Raw genomic sequence first — 20,630 nt, 5'->3', positions numbered from 1 at the left:
GCTGACCATAAATTAAATTAATGTTTAATTTACAGTACTTCAATGATTAAAACTGAAAAAAAAAATAAATAATATGATGAAAAAATATATAATTTTGATATATAATTTGTAAATAAGTTTAAGCTGAAGTACTACAATTACTAAAAACTGAAATGGAAATAAATTTGATTAATAAAAATTTATATCAAAAAAGCTAAACAGAAAATATATATATTTTTATTTATTTATTAATATATAAGTTGCTAAAATAGGGGAGAAGAAACAAAAGATAAATATAAATTAAATATAAAAATTAAAACTGAAAAAAAAAAAAAAATAGACACTAGTTAAAAATAGTAATAATCCATGATAAAACTTCCTCCAGTGAAAAAGCGGTCTGGTCTGAATCAGGAGAGAAATCTGCACAGTTTACAGGCCAAAACCGCTCTAAACAAATATGTGTCTGGATTTTGATGAGAGAGACAACAGGAGATGGACTTCTTCACTGGAGGAAGTGTTATTATTGATTATAGACTCAATGTATTTTAGTTAAAAACATCTTAATGCTGGATGTGTTTTATCTTTTGTCTTCTCCAGATGTTAACTGATGGACTGGAGTGCTGTGGATTATTGTGATGTTTTTATCAGACTCTCATTCTGACGGCACCCATTCACTGCAGAGCATCCGTCGATGAGACACTGATGCAATGCTACATTTCTACAAATCTGGTGAAGAAACAAACTCATCCTAATCTTTGATGACCCGAGTGTGAACACATGTTCAGCTAATTTTCGTTTCTGGTCAGAACTCTTCCTGTGATCAGCGAGCGTTCAGTCGCGCGGGTCGCTGATCTCTAAGTGGTCTGGGATGGGGAGCCCGGTGAGGACGGTCAAGCACTTGTTCCACACGCTGAAGACGGGACAGATGGGCTGAGAGAAGGCGATGTCGAAGGTGTGCAGGTGCTGCGTTCCAGCGGCATCGTAAAACGCCAGCGAGCCGGAGTCGTAGTCGAGCAGGACGCCCAGACGCCTCATGTGAGGAGACGGCTCGATGGGGAACTCCTTACTGTTGTGACGCACGGCCCATGAGGTGTTACAGCGGCTCAGTACCCATGATGCCGAGTCCTTACCGACCCAGCCGTGCTTGGGAGCCGATTTGTAGGCGATCCCGATAGCAAACCTAGAACGAATTAGAGAGAATGCATTTCCATTTAAATGATTGTTTATACATTCTTCCTGTCAATTATTAGATTTTTTTAAATGATTTTGAGTCTCTTCTGATCGCCAAAGCAGTTTTTTAAAATCAGAAACACAGTAAAAATGTGAAATATTATTATGATTTAAAATAAATCAAAGTGTGAAATGGTGCCTTGGCAACTAACTGAAATAAATCATATTAAAGTTGAAATACTAAAATGACTAAAGAAGAAATAAAAATGTATGAAATAAAATCTGTGAATAAATCGCCAAGCCAATCCAGTTTATCATCAAATGTATTTTTATAGAATGAGAAAACAATGAGAATGAGAAACAATAACTGTCTGAATAGGGCTGTTGTCTTGAAATAAGATGAAAACTATATTTCTATACTATACTATAATATTTAATTAATTAAATATGATGAAATAAAATAAAATAAAATAAAAATACTAAAATGTTAAATAATAAAATTACTAAAGCTGAAGTAAAATAATTTTACACCTAAATGTAAATATATATAAAAAAGCAAAAAGCGCATAACATTTTCAAAAAAACTAAAACAAACAAAAAATTAATTAGAAACCTTAAAGCTATTATTAGCAAAATAATAATAAATCATATAATAAAAATTTATTATTAATACTAAAACAACACTTGAATATGACAATATATTGGAATAGAACCAATGTATGCTGGTCTTTGGTCACAAGTAGTGGTCGACCGATATATCGGCCGATATTTAGCATTTTTCAAATATCGGCATCGGCCGATACATTTTTCTGCTTGCCTGATGTGTTTGAGGCAGGCCTTTTATTTTGATGGCACAGTGCTCATTAACAGTTCTGTCTAATACAGATAGAAGTCTGTCTAATATTGTACAGTTAAACAAAGAAATTAATATATACAAAAAGTATTATATCGATTGCTTTTATATTATTAGTAATAGAAAGGCAAACATTATAATACTGTCTCGTTTGCCGTCAGCATTAAGCAAATATGCATTTATATCATTTAAACAAATCTTTGAATATCCAATGAACATTTATTTTCACAGAATTGCAATCTTAGTGAAATCCAGCCGTGAAATCTGAGTATTTTTATCATGCATGATCGCGTCAGTCCGTGTTAATTGAATGCTTTAAACTTCAAACCCATTGTTTTAATTATTCTGCCCTTTATGCATTTGCTCACTGTCATATTCATGTCATTTTCTCTGTGTGCTGTATGTAAAATGATGGTTATCCTTTTGCGTTATTTGAAAAATATGACTCCCAATGCACACAAACTTCCCAGAATACTGAGTTTCCTGTTGGTTACAGTGTTTACTTTATTTTTTATTATATTTTTATAAAATATTTGTGAAAAAAATACTTTGTCACCTAAAGTATGTTTATTTTACACATGTATTTTTTAATCCATTGTCAAATGATTTCAAATTTATTTTAAAATTAATTAAAATAATATATATATTATTGGACCGGTGGACCGATAAGCTGATGCCGATATCTTGGAAAGCAAGGCGCGTGCTAGCTGATAAAAAACCAATATATATATATATATATATATATATATATATATATATATATATATATATATATATATATATATATATATATATATATATATCGGCTTTATATCGGCTCTCGCCAACCCTTACTTTCCAAGATATCGGCATCAGCATTGGTTGTCAAAAAACAATATCGGTTGACCACTAGTCACAAGACAAGAAAACTACGCTAGTGTATTTTCCAGAATGGTTCAGATGTCTGTGTTTACCATGTGCTTCCTCCGATCAGAACCTCCCAGTAATGTCTGCCGCTGTCGATGAACACGTTCCCCGTCACGCCGTAGTTCCCCGTGCTGCCGAAGCGGTCCTGAGCGTGGCTCTTCATCGACGAGGCTTCGTCCCGCTCCACCGTCAGACTGTCATGGGACACCTTCAGCTTCCTGTGGGCCGACTTTGGGTCCAGCTTAAACGGCTGACCTGCCATTCACAAACAATCACAGCTGAAACCCCACAGCGGTCACCATCACTGAACTAAACAGAGAAAGAACTACAGGAACTACTTCAAAACAAGAATTCTTTCACTGGAATAAAGCTGAAATACAATGAAACTCAGAAATGTCGCCACAGCAACTTATCCATTAAGTTAAAGTAATAAAAATAAATAATCCATCCATGAAATCCTAAATAATTTTACTACGAGGTCAAAGACACTAAACATGAAGACCAAACGAAAACTTTTACAAATTAATGGAAGTAATCAATTGAAATAAAGCTAAAACATCAACAAATGAAATTATATAAAATATATAAATAACAAACCTAAACTTAGAAATCTTAAATTCAAATTAGAAATGTTGCCATGGCAACAAACTGAACTGAAATATGTGAAAGTTGAAGTAAAACTAAAAGTGAAATAAAAATGGTCAGAGTCAATAAATATTAAAGAAAAAAAAATTCTAAAACGATAAAAATGTTAATTAAATTACTTAGCTGAAGTTAAGCTGAAATAAAATAGAAATTAGAATAAAAAAGTAGTATAAGAAGCTAAAAAATGGAAAAACAATAGTAGATAACAAACAAACCTAAACTTAGAAATCTTAAATGAAAATTAGAAACTGAACTGAAATATGTTCAAGTTGAAGTAAAACTAAAACTGAAATAAAAACGGTCAGTCACTAAACATGAAAAACTACTAAAACAATAGAAAGTTAACTGAGATAATCAAATGTATCTGTAATAAAATAGAAATTAAATAAAAACTAGTATAAGAAGCTAAAAAAATACATAAATAAACAAATAAATGAATAAATATTAGAAATGAAATGCCATAGCAACTAATTGATCTGAAATGTGTTTAAGTACTAAAAATAATACAATTCAAGCTAAATATAAAAAAAGACAAAAACACAAAATGGCTCAAGTGTAAAGTATACATTAATATAAAAAAGAAAGCTGAATAATAAGAATGATGAATGCTGTGAGCTGTATTCTGACTGGGCTGTGCTGCAGTGTGCTGTGATTGGTTGAGCGGCTCACTGTTAGTCTTGAGTTTGGCCGGAGGACTGCTGCGGCTTCCAGCCTGATTCATGGCCTTCACCATGAAGATGTACTTGGTGCCGCTCTGCAGGCCGTGGACCGTGTAGTGATTCTGCTTAATGTTGGGCACGATCATCCAGCTGTCCATCGAGTTACACAGACCTGAAACGACACGCACATTTAACACAATCTCTGAAACATGACGCACATTTCTACTGGAGATGGTCACTTTATTGTCTATACGAGAGAAGCTCACTGTGACCGTGTGTACAACAGGGGTATTATTCCAACTATTGAAAATGATGGCATGTGCTTTTTTTTTTATTAAATACTAAAGAATAAATTTGAAATGAAGTTTGAAAGAAAATGAAAAAATAATTTCAGACCTAAAAGCCTTGGGAAATCCTTGTGTAAAATATATATAATATATATATATATATATATATCAACTGAAATGTGTTTTAAGTTAAAATACTAAAATTAAGAAACAAGCTCCACTTGCATCTTTATGAAACTTTTGAATGAATGATTTGGTTTTCAAGCAAAAGTAAAATAAAAGATTTTCCATTTTCTATTGGTTTTATTGGGGAAAAGCATGCAAGCACTGTCATTGACAGCCAGTTTAATTTTACTTTTTGTTTTCATTTTGAAAAGTGTGGTATCTTGGCTGTTTACCTCATGTAATGCTATGGAGGCTCTCTTTTTATTCATTTATTTATTTGATTTCTCAGTGTTTGCTAAACATTCTGTCATTTATCAGTTGATACATAACACTGAATGTGGTGTATGCCATGCCTCATCTTAAAAGAACACTTCACTTTTTTTGGAAATAGGCTCATTCTCCAAATCATTCAGAGTTAATAAATTGAGTTTTACCATTTTTGAATCCATTTAGCCGATCTCCGGGTCTGGAGATAGCACTTTTAGCATAGCTTAGCATACACCATTGACTGCTATTGAGACCAGTAGCATCGCGTTCAAAAATGAACAAAGAGTTCTAAATGACTGAATATAAATAGAAAATAGTTTTTTAGACAATTTGTTACATTATTGTGTATTATTTTGTTGTTGTTGTTGTTTTTACATATAATTTTACACATTTTTTTGAAATCTTGTGGTGAAATCAGGCATTATGATGACTAGCAAATATGATATATATTGTCACGGGAGGAGCACAAGACAGACACAGTGGGCGTGGCGTCAGGCCTCGGAGAGGCTTTTATTAACAGAAATCATAAAACAAAGGGAATAAAAGTGGCCAAAAGGGGGAAAGTGTCCAAAATAACAGGGAATCTGGTGTCCTCGTCGTGCTGCGGGGTTTGTGTAGGTCGGGCAGTGTTCATGGAGGAAGGGTCCAGGTAAGGGGCGGAGTCCGGCGGCCGCACGCGCTCCCCTCCTTGGTCCGGGGCGCGAGGGGCGGCGGCTTCCTCTAGCGGCCGCATCTCTCTCGTCGGCCGCGGCGCTGGTAGGGGATAGACGGCCCGGCATCCTGGCCCGTCGGCCGTGTATACGGGTGCGGTTCCCATCCGGATCGCGGGTCCGGCAGCTCACGTCTTGGTGGCGCGGGAGTCCCTCAACGCACCCTTCCTGGACCCACGAGGACACCAGTGTGCATGCACGGGGAAGAGACCGGTCTCCTGAGGAGAGGCGCGTTGGGCTTTTAAACAGCGGCGGTAATGAGGCTCCACTTCCTTCAGGTGTGCCCCATCACACGCCGCCAGCCCTGACTCGTCCAGCGCCCCTCCTCTCACACACCCACTCCAGTCGGGAGCCTGGTGAAGGGCGGCGATTTAGGACGGGGTGCCGGTGATAATCAGGGAGGAGGCAGCTGACTCGTCACATTCCCCCTCCCAAGCGACATCCCCGTCATCAGGGCGCCGCCCACACGGGAGTGCTACCATCCTCAACCAGGCTCCAAACGGTCGGAGTGGGCGGGGTTTCCTCTCCGGGCGGTCCTCCCTCTCGCAGCGCACCAGAACAGGGACAGAGAAACCGGGTTTTAGTGACAGCCTCAACCAACCACAGGGTAAAATGACAATGGAAAAGTCACTTACCCCTTGTGTGGCTGGGAGGCTGTCCCCAGTTTTCCTCCGTCCCAGTCTGGGTTCTCACGAACGTTTGCAAGCGAGAGGGAGTGACGTCACCAGACGTTTCCCAACTGCGCTGTCTAGGCTCCGCCTGCCCGCATTCTCCACCAGTGTCACGGGAGGAGCACAAGACAGACACAGTGGGCGTGGCGTCAGGCCTCGGAGAGGCTTTTATTAACAGAAATCATAAAACAAAGGGAATAAAAGTGGCCAAAAGGGGGAAAGTGTCCAAAATAACAGGGAATCTGGTGTCCTCGTCGTGCTGCGGGGTTTGTGTAGGTCGGGCAGTGTTCATGGAGGAAGGGTCCAGGTAAGGGGCGGAGTCCGGCGGCCGCACGCGCTCCCCTCCTTGGTCCGGGGCGCGAGGGGCGGCGGCTTCCTCTAGCGGCCGCATCTCTCTCGTCGGCCGCGGCGCTGGTAGGGGATAGACGGCCCGGCATCCTGGCCCGTCGGCCGTGTATACGGGTGCGGTTCCCATCCGGATCGCGGGTCCGGCAGCTCACGTCTTGGTGGCGCGGGAGTCCCTCAACGCACCCTTCCTGGACCCACGAGGACACCAGTGTGCATGCACGGGGAAGAGACCGGTCTCCTGAGGAGAGGCGCGTTGGGCTTTTAAACAGCGGCGGTAATGAGGCTCCACTTCCTTCAGGTGTGCCCCATCACACGCCGCCAGCCCTGACTCGTCCAGCGCCCCTCCTCTCACACACCCACTCCAGTCGGGAGCCTGGTGAAGGGCGGCGATTTAGGACGGGGTGCCGGTGATAATCAGGGAGGAGGCAGCTGACTCGTCACAATATAATATATATTATATTCAGTATCTTGTTAATTGCATATTTGGATTAGCTACTGTTGCTATCCCCCCTCAGTTTAACATTTTCTTGAAGAACATTTCTGAAAATCAAAAAAAAAAAAAATCTAGTTGCACATTTCAAATAAAGTTGCAAATAATGGTTGATTTGGCATTAAATCTTGCAATCTGAAGATCTAATGTAAGTGCATTGAAATCTTGACTTGACAGCGGTGTTTTCTGCTGTTTTAGCCCGTGTTCATCCTCAGACACCAGCGCTGCTTTAAGTACACAGTGACCTGATTGACTCAGTATAATCTGCTCTAATCCACACATCTACGCACATTTCAGGGATTTCTGGCTGGATTGTGTTGGCTTTCGTGTTTCAGCCCCAGCAGCGCTTTATAAAGTGTTGGATTCCTAATAAAATCACAGCAAGGCTCGATTCGATTTCTCATTCTGCACATAATGACATTTCAGACGGATACAGTTGCCCTGTGTCTGACAGACGAACATCTGGAACCAGTTTGTTTACTGACGACGTTATAAAACTGGAATTAAGCTAAAAATAAATAAAAGAATAAAGTAAAATAAATAATAATAACAACAACATTCAATGAAAAGCATACAATGAAATATGCTTTAAGATGAATTTATCAAACTAAATCAGAAATAAAAAAAAGGTTAAATCCAGGAAATCCGAAATAATGAGGTCAAAGTCATTAAACGTAAAAAATAAACAACTAAAACTTTTAAAAATGAATTTCATTAATTGATTGAAGTAAAAAATATTTGATAAAATTTAAACTTAACAAAAAAAAAAAAAAACACGAACTGAATGAAACAGCATTTTTTCATATATATATATATATATATATATATATATATATATATATATATATATATATATATATATATATATATATATATATATATATACATTTAGTGCTTTAAGTGGCCCAAAAGAGGTGCCGGTACTCTATTATAGGCAAAAAAAAAAATCCTTTCCGTGTTTTTTTTATTTTTTTATTTTGATGATTCCCCTCATCCCCTGAGGTAACAACAACTATATTGAAGGGCTTTTATATACAGCAGTCACCAGGCAACCTTAATAATTAATCCTTTTATTAGTTTGTGGATTTGCTTGAGCTAGAAAGAACAACTGAACATAAATATGAATAAATAATAAACAATAAATACCCTTAGAAAGAGCTACTGCATTACTGCATTCAAACTTCCAAACTGACTCAAATGATTCGCGAACCAGCTCCGAAATCCCGAACTGACTCAAATGAATCACGCTCCGAACTCCCGAACTGATTCAAATGACTCGCGTTCCCCAAACTGACTCAAATGATTCGCGAATCCGCTTTGAACTCCCGAACTGATTCAAATGATTCGCGAACCCTATACGAACTCTCGAATTGATTCAAATGATTCGCGAACCCGCTCCAAATTCTCGAATTGATTCAAAGATCCGCGAAGCAGCTCCGAACTCCCGCTCCCACTTAAAGCACTGTATACATTCATCTATCCATAAAACCCTAAATGATGTAACTATGAGTTCAAAGTCACTAAACATGAAGAAGAAAAAAAAACAAAAAAAAATTAACTGAAATAAAGCTGAAAGCAAATGAAATAAAATAAACACATCAAGTGTAAATGAATAATGTTAGATGAAGATATGAGAGATGTATTTGGTCAGTGTGTGAGTATTGTGGATGGGTCACTCACTGACGACGTTGGTCTGTCCGGTGGAGATGCTGTACTGAAGCTCGTACGAGACCACGCTGAACTCATCCTCCGATGTCCAGTGAACACTGATGGTGTCGTGAGACGCCGTGCACAGCTCCTCGCGGATGGTGGGAGCATTCGGAGCTGACACACAACACAAAACATCATGAGTACATACTCAAACACTGCATGCACCGGGCCAGAAACACAGACGCCAGAGCTAATGCAATGCTAATGAGCGAGGTGCAGGAAACAAACACATGTCTGTGCCATTACACTGGATTCCATTACTAGATACACTAACTGTTTCTAAGATCTCACTTCATGATCTTCAAACTGTTGCACCATGATATACTCTACAAGACGATGGTTATGTTAATGTTTCTCACACTTTTGCCCACTGAGAACCTGAGACGTGCTTGTTTTGTATTTGCTTTTACTGTAAAAATGCAAAAACAAAATAAAACACAGCCTCTTCCATTAATACATACATTATTCTGAGCAAAATAGAAGAATGAATAAACGAACTAATGATTGAATAAATAATACATTTATGAATTTATATCAAATAGATTTTTTATAATATTTCTCATTCAAATTTAGTTTAACTTGATGTATTAAAATGAAATAAAACTACTAAAAAGCAACAAAAAATACAACAAAATTAATATATATTTAACTAAAATTATTTTATTATTAGTTACTTTATAATTAATTTATTATTCATATTTTAAGATATATAATCCTGAGCAAAAACGAAAAAAGATTTATACGAATATAATATATTTTACTAAAAATAAATATTTACTAAATTATATAAAATGTACTAATTACTAAATAAAAATATATGTAAATATAAAAATATATATATATTATAATATGTATTTTATTAAAAAATATTCAATGTATTACTGTAAACTTAACATAAATTAAAGCTAGAATCCTTTGCATTCTTGCTTTTGCATAAAATGTTTTGTGCCTTAAAGAGCAACCATATGGCAACAATGTGAATGACGTTACTATTATTAGCATGACGTGATTTTACTTGACTTCAGCGTGCAGTTGGCAGAGAAATAAAGCAGACTGTGTGTTTGCTGACTCCCTCAAGCCGGCCGTCTGCCGCGACGCAGAGATAAAAAGCAGAAAAACATATTTGCTTTCACCAGGAGCTCTGACTTCAGACACTTCTGCTCCTGAGAGAAGCACTGAAACACTGACATCTCCTTCATCTGCTTCACAGAAGACCCTCCCTCTGACACTAATTAACTCCATATAGAGCTATATACATGTGACCCTGGACCCCAAATAACCAAATAAATAATAAATAAATAATCTGAAAGCTGAATAAATAGCTTTTCATTGATGTATGGTTTGTTAGGATTGAACAATATTTGTCTGAGATCCAACTATTTGAAAATCTGGAATCTGAGGGTGCAAAAAAATCGAAATATTGAGAAAATCATCTTTAAAGTTGTCCAAATGAAGTCCTTAGCAATGCATATTACTAATCAAAAATAAAGTTTTGATATATTTACAGTAGGAAATTTACTAAATATCTTCATGAACATGATCTTTACTTAATATCCTAATGAGTTTTGGCATAAAAGAGAAATCAATAATTTTGACCACAATGTATTGTAAACACAGTAAAAGTATAGTTCAATTTGTCTTCTTTAAGCAATCTCTGGTTCTTTATTAATTAATTGCATGGTAGTTTCAGCACTTTCAGAGATCGAGCAGTTTTTACGACTGCGATTGTTTACCATACATTAAATTAAAAAATAAAGCTAAAATGGCTAATATTTTAAGCGCAACTTGTAATAATAATACATCTATCTGCATGCTGTCAGTGACTGAGATCTCACCTGTGAGGTAATCCAGGCCCTCCAGCATCTTCTTCTCTCTGGAGAAGTCCAGTGCGAACGCGTCAAACGTGTCGTTCAGGTTGATCTCTGGGATCAGGACCTGTGAGGACGCCGTGGCCATCGAGACTCTGTAATCACATACAAACATGAAACAGATTAGGACCAGCGCTGGGGGAAACGCATTACAAGCAAACTGAGATAGTAATCCGATTACTTTTTCATTTAGAAGGATATATCGGAGTTTACCGCAGTTACTTTGTTTCTCATGTCTTGACTGACAGCTCTTGTGTTGTCATGTTGAGAGAAATCATGCATAACTTTTTTATATTATTAAAAGGAAACAAGCAAGCCCAGCCCAGATTTAAAAAGTAACTTAAAAGTAACGTTACTCATTACTTTCAATAAAAAAGTAACTAAGTAATGTAATTAGTAAAAAAAAAATTTAGGGAGTATTGAAACATTGTAAAGCATGTCTTTTAAAAGTAACTTTCCCCAACACTTAAGACATACTAAGATGTTAAATGTGACCCGGGACCACAAAACCAGTCTTAAGTGTAAAAAAAAAGCTTTTCATTGATTTGTGGTTTGTTAGGATCAGACGATATTTGACTGAGATGTAACTATTTGAAAATCTGGAATCAGGGAGAAAATAACGTCTGAATTTGTTCAAATGAAGTTTTTAGCAATGCATATTAATAATCAAAAATTAAGTTTTGATATATTTACAGAAGGAAATTTATAAAATATCTTCATGCAACATGATCTTTATTTAATATCCTAATGATTTTTGGCATAAAAGAAAAATGGATAATTTTGACCCATGCAATGCACTTTTGGCTATTGCTACAAATATACCCCAGAGACTTAAGTGTTTGTTATCCAGGCTCACAAATGTGAATGAGACCTGTTTAGTTACAATGGTACTTTATAGATTTTAAAGCACTATTGCACTAGTTTTTCTTTTCTTTTCTGACTGAGGTTATGGCTTTAGCATGTGTGGTTTGCTCACCGCTCTGAGATGCTCTTTGCGGTCTGCAGGAATCGAGCGTGATCCGTCTCTTTCAGAACCAGATCGGCTTGAACGATGAGCGAAGACGATCTCTCCACAAACTGCTTACAGTTAGCGATCTGTTGCGCTAGCTTTCTCAAGCGAACCACCTGGAAACAGACCAACACACGCTATGAGAACGAAAACAGCCCAGAACCAAACAATCCCGCTTTAAGAGTTTGTTTTGGGGAATTTTACTATGTAAAAATTCAGAAGATTATCCATTTTGTCATTAGATATAAAGCAGTGTTTCTGTAGGATTGATGAAGGTAAGTTCAAGACTTCCTTAAGACCTTTTTTAAGACCAAAAATCAAATTTAAAGAATACATTTAAGGGAGCACAATATGGTGACTAAATGTAAATGTTAACGAAAATGAAAATGTTTCAAATAAAAACCGATCATTTTAATAAACTCTAAAACTGAATTAACTGATGCAAAATAAAATACTAAAAATAAACTTGACATTTTTATTTCAGCTAGTGAAAGTACTAAAATAATTAAACTTAAAAAAATACGTAGACATCATTAAAAAAACATGCAAAAATAAAAATCACAAAATATTAATTACTAAGACTTTAAGTAAAATTAAACTGAATACGGAAAATATATAAATATAACTATAAAACACATTTTTAAATAGCTCTGATCAAACTGTTAGGAAATATTTAAAAACTTTTATTGTTTTGTTTTGATCACACTGCAAAAAATGAACATCTTCCTCAGTATTTTGGTCTTATTTTCATTGCACATGTCTACACGTTTCTTAAATCAATGAGAAGCAAAATGACCAGATATGAAGTCATGGATCAAAATGAACTGAGCTCCTGATTAACACAAGACGAGTGGGCTCTGAAAAATCAACTCTATTCAAACTGAAATCTCAGAATCCTCTGGCTTAGGTAATACACAAGTGGCCTTTGACATTCACAAGCGGTGAGGAAGGAAACAGAGTTTCCTCTGAGAGAAATGCTCAGTGACTTTCGTTTTTTCCCCATTTAGGAACAACTCGGCATTACAGTCGACCTGAAACCACTTTAGCAAATCTATTTAGTTGCATAATGTGAAATAGATGAGCAAAGAAAAAAAAAAGTTATTTTATCCATCAGCAATCATGAAAAGTGATATTAACCGCTCTGATCATTTCCTGCTTTTATGAAGCCCCTCCCTCAGAAATAGGTGAAGGGCTCTGATTGGTTAACTAGCCTAGTGTGTTGTGATTGGCTAAACCTCCTCTAGTGCTCGTCTAAATGTCCCGCCCCTCACCTCAGCGGCATGATCTCTGGTTGTATTGTGAACAACGGCGTCATTAATATCCCTTCTCAGTTTAACCCCGATCGAGGATATTATTGAAGAGGATGCACAGCTTTTAATGGCAGGCCTAAGTGTTTTGTTTTTTGTCGTTTCATACTTTTAGATACGCTGCTATTTTTAAATGCTACTCCTTATGTTAGCTTTTTATGTACGGCTTTATCCTGATGAAAGCTTTAATACAGTATGGCAACTGCACATGTTTAACCCTTCTCATAGCTGATCTGAATGAGAGAGAGAGGAACAGTATTAAGAACTGCTGCTTTAAAACATTGATTTTGAAACTTGTGAATCCATTTGAATCGTTAGAAGACATTATCGTGATTCATATATTCATAGATTATTACGTGCACCTTCCTCTTCTCTAAAGCAGCACATCATGGCCACGCCCCCTTTTCTGCCTTTTCCTGAGGGTGGGGTTTATCTGGGTTTGTGATGTCATGAACCAGGAAGTAACTTGTTGTAGTCCCTACCAGACGTTTTTGTAGGCAATAAACTGACAGAATTTTAAAAGACGATATCTCAGTTTGCATTGAACGTTCAGCTTCGTAACTTTGGAGATATTGTTTATGCTCAAACAGCAACATTACACACTAATGTTAAAAAAGTGAAATCACAATCGACCACCCATTTAACAATATAAAACCACTGTTTTATGTCAATATCTGTAATTCATTTCTGTGATCAGTGATTCTAACATGCTGCTCAAGAAACATTTAGGATTGTTATCAATGTTAAAATCAGTCGTGCTGCACAATATTTTCGGGGGAAACCCTAATGTATTTTATTTTTCAGGATCCACAGATGAATAGAAAGTTCAAGAGAGCAGCATTCATTTGAAACTCTCGTCACTGTCACTTCTGATCAGCTGAATGTGTTATTGCTCGAGTACCTTTCCTTCTTTGATCTTAGTGCCGATGACTTGTCTCCTCTGCTGGACGATGTTTATCAGCGTGTCGCACTCTTCTGCTAGTTTGCTCTCTTGATGAGCCGCATTGTGCTGAAACAATAAATCAAACAAAGCAATCAAAATGAATCATGTGGATGACGGTAGAGTGACATTGCATGCCTAAAATCATGTTACATTAGATTACATGTGGTTTTAGAAAACAAAAACAACTGTGATGTACTGAAATGCATCAATATTTTATAAAAATTCATTTATTAATATTAAAAAATTTAAATTAAATTATAAATGTAAATTAAATTAAATTTATTAATAATAAATATAAATTATTTATAATTTAATTAATAATATAATTTAATTGAATTATTATTAAATTATTTTAATTTAATTAATTAATTTATTTAATTTAAAAATATGAATAATAATAATAATAATAATAATAGCTGTATAATAAAAGCATAATAACAGCAGTTTGGCTTAATAAACTTAAGTTAAAAAAATGTAACTTACCTTAATGATTTACTTTATTAAAAACTGAATAATAATGTCAAAATGATGAAAAAAAAAAAAACGATTTCTTTAAAATACAACTAAACTTATTTTATTTTAGCTATTTGCCAGATCAATCTTAAACTTTATAGACATCACATTAAAAAAAACTAAAACTTACAGAATTAAAATTAATAAAAATAAAATCTAAAACTATAAATATCATAACTTGAAATAAGATAAACATTAATTTTAAACATTAACATTTAATTTAATTTAGCTGGTTGCCAACGCCACGTTTCTCATTTTGGTTTGGTTGAAATAACAAAATAACAGAAAAATGAATAAAAACATAATAAAAACACAAAAAAGTTAAATACTTAAACTGAAAATATAAAAATAGCATCCAAAACAGCAACTATAAAAAAAACAAAAAACATTTTCATTACTTGAAATAAGATAAACATTAACTGAAATTAAATACATTAAAAAACAAACAACAAAAAAAAAACATTTATTTTAGCTAAAGCAGCCAAGGCAACATTTCTCATTCTTGTTTAGTTAAAATAGTAAAACAACTCAAACTAAACTCAAAAATGTAACTGATAAAATCAACAAAACACAACAGAATTAAGCTTACAAGTGACAAATAAGAGCACAAATGTTTGTATTTAGTGATAAATGAGCTGTAATAACGGAGCAGCGCAGGTTTACCTCCACATGCTGACACGTCTGGATCAGTTTGGCCATCAGGTTCTCCAGCTCACTGTTTCTCTTGATCAGATTGCTGAGGTTGGAATCCAACATGTGCTGCAGAAATAAAACAACAACAGCAGAAACAAAGCTCTTTAAAACACCAGCTCATATCATATCAGCACAGTTTAACTCACTGAGGGAAACCAGCAGAACTGAATCATCTACCAAATGTCCCATATCCATAACTGAGTTTGGAGAAGCCTGTGTGTTCTGCTGCGGCGTCTGAAGCACGACTCGTGCACTGATGCTCGGTCTGTCGTGTGTCCTCATGGGGGAGGGAGGAACACGTCTGCCACCCATTTAGTGTAAAAAAACAAAAACAGATCAAGCTCTAACCTCATTTCAGCTCGTGTTTCTGCTTAACATGACCAGTGGAGACCAAAAGACCAGGAGTCAAAACGCTTTTATTTTGAATTTTGCAAGTTTAATACAAAATGATGAGTTAAAGTGAGCATGAAATGTACGGTTATTATCTTTATCTAAAATTAAAAGCATTAAAAAAAATTATTTCATATACATGAATATTAACTGAAATCAAATATAAATACATTTATTTCAGCTAGCTGTCAAAGCATCATTTCTTATAGGCTTAGCTGAAACACTAAAAACCCTTAAACTTAAAAACTAGTAAAATTTGGAAAAAATCTAATAACAAAAACAATTTAAAATTAAAACAAAAATTAAAAAAATGAAATTCTACAAACACACAAATAAAAAAAAAGGTTACTGAAAATAAAAAAAAACACGAACTAAAATAAAATAAAAAAACTAAACAATAAAAACTTACTTTTTTTAATTTATATTTTTAACTACTTAAAGTAAAAACTAAAACTAACCATTAAGACACAAAAAAAACTTATAAAGTTATGAAAGCACAACAAAATTACTAAAATTTCAACATTAAAATGAAAGCTTAAAATATTAAAATATGAATTAAAATAATAAAAAACTGTTTATTTTATTTATTTATTTTATTACAAACCTTTTTTCATATAGTGGCCAAGGTAGCTTTAATCATTTTTGTTTTATGTGAAATATTAAATTAACTCAAACAAAAACTTAATAATGATATAGAAGGAATAATATATAAATGTTATAATAATAAAAATAAAATAAAAAATTATTAAACTTTATATTACAAAGAATCTAAAATATAAAAATATAAAAAGCAATTTAATTAATTTTATTTATTGAATTATTTAAAATAAAAAAACGTAAATACTGCTAAAATACTTATTTTTTTTTTTTTAATCTGACCGTCTGTACAAATCCATTCACATGCTCACAACATGGCACGAATTTGCTTAATTGTTTAGTGTCCTAGAAACAGTGCAGAGAATATATATAAAAAAAACAAATCCATAAAAAACATTTAATTTTAATATTGGTCTGACCAGTAAATAAAGCAGCAAATGCACTTGAGAGTTTCATTTGTGTGGTTAGGAAATGAGGTCAGTGAGTTCAAACGATGACAAGAGACCAAAGAGAGCATGTGTAATGTGCACAACACTAAAAATAGACGATCAGAGAGACGGAAATCATATTCTCTGACGGAGCTCTGATTTATATGACATTTAATCCCCGATACATGTTCTCAGATTATTCATCTCTGTTTATCTTTGTGATTTTAAACTGAATAGCAAATGAAAAACAATCCTTCATTTTGGGCAACTGGAGAAACCGAGCAGATTATGCACAAGCTCACAGTGTAAAAATGATGAATATTGCAGAAATGCAGTCATTTCAAATTGAGCAATTATGCAAAAATTAAACCAAGTATTAAATTATGGATTTGACATAATCAGGTCTTTTTGTCCTGCGTGTTTGTGCATGTGAGTGTGCTCATTTGGAAGTATGCATGCAGAATTAATCATGAGCGTGAATCATACATCTGTAAAACGACAACATGATTCTAGTTTAACCCTTTAATACTGAAAAGCAGCAGGTCAAAGTGTTTGCATCAGCATTAAAGGAATAGTTCACTCAAACATGAATAATTGTGTTCTCCATTTTTAGTTTTAGGCCTTTTTGTGTTCTTTAAATTAAACATACTGTACAACTTCATTCAGCGTCTCTTATTTTCATTTAAGCTTTTTTTTTTTTAAATGATCATGGATTATTATTAATTAAAAATAACCTTTATTTTTTTATCTTCAGTTTTAATTTTCCTCCCAGTTTTAGCCATTTCAATTTTTTGCTTAAATTTATTTTTATTTCAAGTTTGGTTTAAGTCATTTTAAGTCATTTAAACCTTTTTTTGGTTTTAATTAATTTATTTTTTTATTCTGTTAATATTAATATTTTATTTTAATTTCATCATATTCATTTTTTCACTCCATTTTCTAGTTTTAGTTAAGTACTTTAAATTAAACACACTGTACAACTTATTAACAAGTTATTAAGTTATATAATTTTTATATTTTATTTTGTTTCAGCTATATTTTAATTAACAGAAATAAGTTTGGGTAACAAAATCACCAATTAGAGCACAAGAGTCATTACCTGACGCTAGATTTATAGTTATATAACTTAATAACATAAATGAAAATTATAGATGCTAACTGAAGTTGTACAGTGTGTTTAATTTAAAGTACTTAACTAAAACTAGAAAATGGAGTGAAAAAATTAATATGATGAAATTAAAATAAAATATTAACATAAATATTAATAGAATTTTAGCTGGAAGCAACAGTTTAAAGTTAAAATCATCTTAATGCTGGATTTGTTTCATCTTCTGTCTTCTCCAGATGTTCACTGATGGACTGGAGTGCTGTGGCTTATTGTGATGTTTTTATCAGACTCTCATTCTGACGGCACCCATTCACTGCAGAGCGTCCATTGATGAGACACTGATGCAGTGCTACATTTCTCCAAATCTGACGAAGAAACAACCTCATCCTTATCTTGGATGACCTGAGGGTGAGCACAATTTCAGTACATTTTCATTTTTAGGTCAACTATTAACATAACCAAGTCAAGTTTTCTACCATACAAGATGATTAAACCTGTTTAGCAACATTTACAGATAAAAACAGTATCTGTAACAGTTCATAATAACACACATGTAAAAGAGTTCTAGCCTCATTTACCCTCAGGAGACGTTGTTGACAATCGCACAATTGTAAAGCTTCCTATAAAGCACGTCATCTTCAGAGCATTGAGTAAAGAAACCGCTTTATTAGATGAAGCAGAAGATCGCCGAGCATCACTTACAGCGCCTTTTACGTTTTCTAGGCCACTGAGTGTTCAGTTGCATTAAAAAAACTAAAAACTCAGCCCACACAAATATAGAGGCTTTTATCAGAACCACTAAATCATTTAGGCAATGTTCAGGTGTTAAGAGCCATAGAAAGGTGGGGGAAATGTTAAGCAGAGCTCCTATTGTTAGCAGGCTTTAGAGATATCAAGAGTACAAAACAAAGATATCTCCGAGACAGACACATTCACTGTCAAATTAAAGGTGCTCAGTTATATACTGTTTGGATTGCGATCTTATTTCACATTCAACGTTGAGATCTCTTTTGAAACTGATGATGTTTTTATCAGCTGTTTGGACTCTCGTTCTGACGGCACCCATTCACTGATACTGATGCAATGCTACATTTCTCCAAATCTGATCAAGAAACAAACTCATCTACATCTTGGATGCACATTGTCAGCTAATTGTCATTTTTAAGTAAACTGTTCCTTTAAAAGGTAAAAAAAATCCTTTTATATTTTGTAATTTCTGCACTTTCTACTCAAGCTCCACTGAGAGAGGAATGTCTGCACACGCCTCATTCGAAGGGAAATAAGCAGAAAAAATGTGCAAGTTAAAAATGCATGTTAAAAATAACAAGTCTCAGCTGGTATTTCTGCAGAGCACGCTCATATTCAACGAAAAACTGCTTTCAACGAACAAGAGCGAGCGCTGCAATCTGACAAAGCCCCGTGAAATATGATCGCTGGAAATGATTCCTGTACTGTCTGTGGACTCTGAGCGTCACTCATTTCCAGCGCTCTGATTTTTCTCAGGAAGGAACAGCCGTGTTTCCAGACAAAGGTGTAGAAACAAACAAGCTTTCCAACAAGAGGAAACTGCCCGACTTCCTTTTTTCATCCGCTTCGAATACTTTCCACTTACTGTCTGCCGTACGTTCGCAAAGTGTGTTTGTCCTGTGCTGTTGGAGCAAACGTCTGTATTATGTTGACTTAGATACTTGTATTGCACCAACTTGGTTTAGGGTTTTTCCAAACAGTCCCTGAATAATCATCCTACTGCAGCATCCCACTCTCAGTTTAACTGATGTGTGTCTAACCACACATGCATCAATGCAACCACCCAGAATCCATTCACAAAACCTTGCAAACTGTATGTTGAATTCACCGTTACTTGCCGTTTCTTTCTGTGTAATTACTTGTCAAAAAACAACAGTGAGCTTGACAGAAGCACATTACTTAGTGCTCGCGGTTTCATTCTCTAAAGGCCATTTTTCTGGAGTCAGAAGTGTTTGCGTGTCGAAAGAAAAGGGCTCATCTGAATGATTCATAACCACTTCAGGCTCTCTAAAATGTTCTAGCAGTAAATATAACCTCTTGTCTATTATTTATTACAATAAACAGCAGTTATACAGGGTTTTGTCTTGTTTTCTATATTCTATGCACAAAAACTGCCTCCGTAAAATATACATACATTTTAACTTATTTTAACCCAAAACATTTAAGGAGTTGAACAATTCAAAATAAACCAACATAAAATTATGACAAAATTTTTTTGGGGGGTTTTACAGAAGCTCAGCATGCTCTTAGTGTTATTTTAGTCAAATTGATTTTAGTTTTGTTAATATTTTATATATTCATATTATTTAATTAAAGTTCAAACAAATATATTTGTTAAATTTATTATGTCTATTTTTAATTTTTTTATTCATTATTTTTAGTTTATTCAGTTTTTGTTCAGTTAAAAATTTCAATTAATATTAATTTATTTCTAGAAACAAAAATATTTTTTAAAGGATTTACTTAAAAATATTTTTGTTACCAATCAAGATTCTAATATTCATGATTATTTGCCATTTAAATTATTATGCTCATCATATTATTTGTAATGAAACAGACGACAAACACATAACATAAAACAGTATGAGATGTCATATCTGGGTCACATGTGTTTTTGTCACACACAGTGTGTGCATCACATGACCAGCGCAAGCATGATCAGGCAGAGAATCATGTTTACAGCAGATCCTCGTCGAGCTGTAAAATAGGTCACATGATGCTGCAACACAACATACAGCTCAACCAGCCACACACAGAACAATGTCTGAGCACATGAATCACTTATTCCCTCCAGCAAACACACACACACACACACACACACACAGTGACATACACTCAATAACACAAACACACACACTCACTTACACAAACACTCACACACAGATGC

At 34.7% G+C, this 20,630-nt stretch overlaps 1 protein-coding gene across 4 annotated transcripts in view; it reads right to left on the bottom strand.

Moving 5' to 3' along the window:
• Positions 1 to 619: 619 nt before the first annotated feature.
• Positions 620 to 20,630, bottom strand: part of mid1 (midline 1) — a 47,538-nt gene continuing 27,527 nt past the window's right edge. For all 4 annotated transcript variants that reach the window (XM_026271100.1, XM_026271099.1, XM_026271098.1 and 1 more), the window contains exons 3-10: positions 15,164 to 15,259; positions 13,946 to 14,053; positions 11,705 to 11,853; positions 10,696 to 10,823; positions 8,831 to 8,974; positions 4,223 to 4,384; positions 2,956 to 3,163; positions 620 to 1,159 (exon numbers count right to left, since the gene is read on the bottom strand). In XM_026271100.1, coding sequence (XP_026126885.1) covers positions 811 to 1,159; positions 2,956 to 3,163; positions 4,223 to 4,384; positions 8,831 to 8,974; positions 10,696 to 10,823; positions 11,705 to 11,853; positions 13,946 to 14,053; positions 15,164 to 15,259 — 1,344 coding nt within the window. In that variant the 3' untranslated portion in view covers positions 620 to 810. The remainder of the gene's footprint in view (positions 1,160 to 2,955; positions 3,164 to 4,222; positions 4,385 to 8,830; positions 8,975 to 10,695; positions 10,824 to 11,704; positions 11,854 to 13,945; positions 14,054 to 15,163; positions 15,260 to 20,630) is intronic.

The sequence above is a fragment of the Carassius auratus genome, chromosome 9 (assembly GCF_003368295.1).
Source record: "Carassius auratus strain Wakin chromosome 9, ASM336829v1, whole genome shotgun sequence".
Lineage (NCBI taxonomy): Eukaryota > Metazoa > Chordata > Actinopteri > Cypriniformes > Cyprinidae > Carassius > Carassius auratus.
Note: the sequence above shows the minus strand (reverse complement) of the source record. Positions and strands in the feature narration are given on the sequence as shown.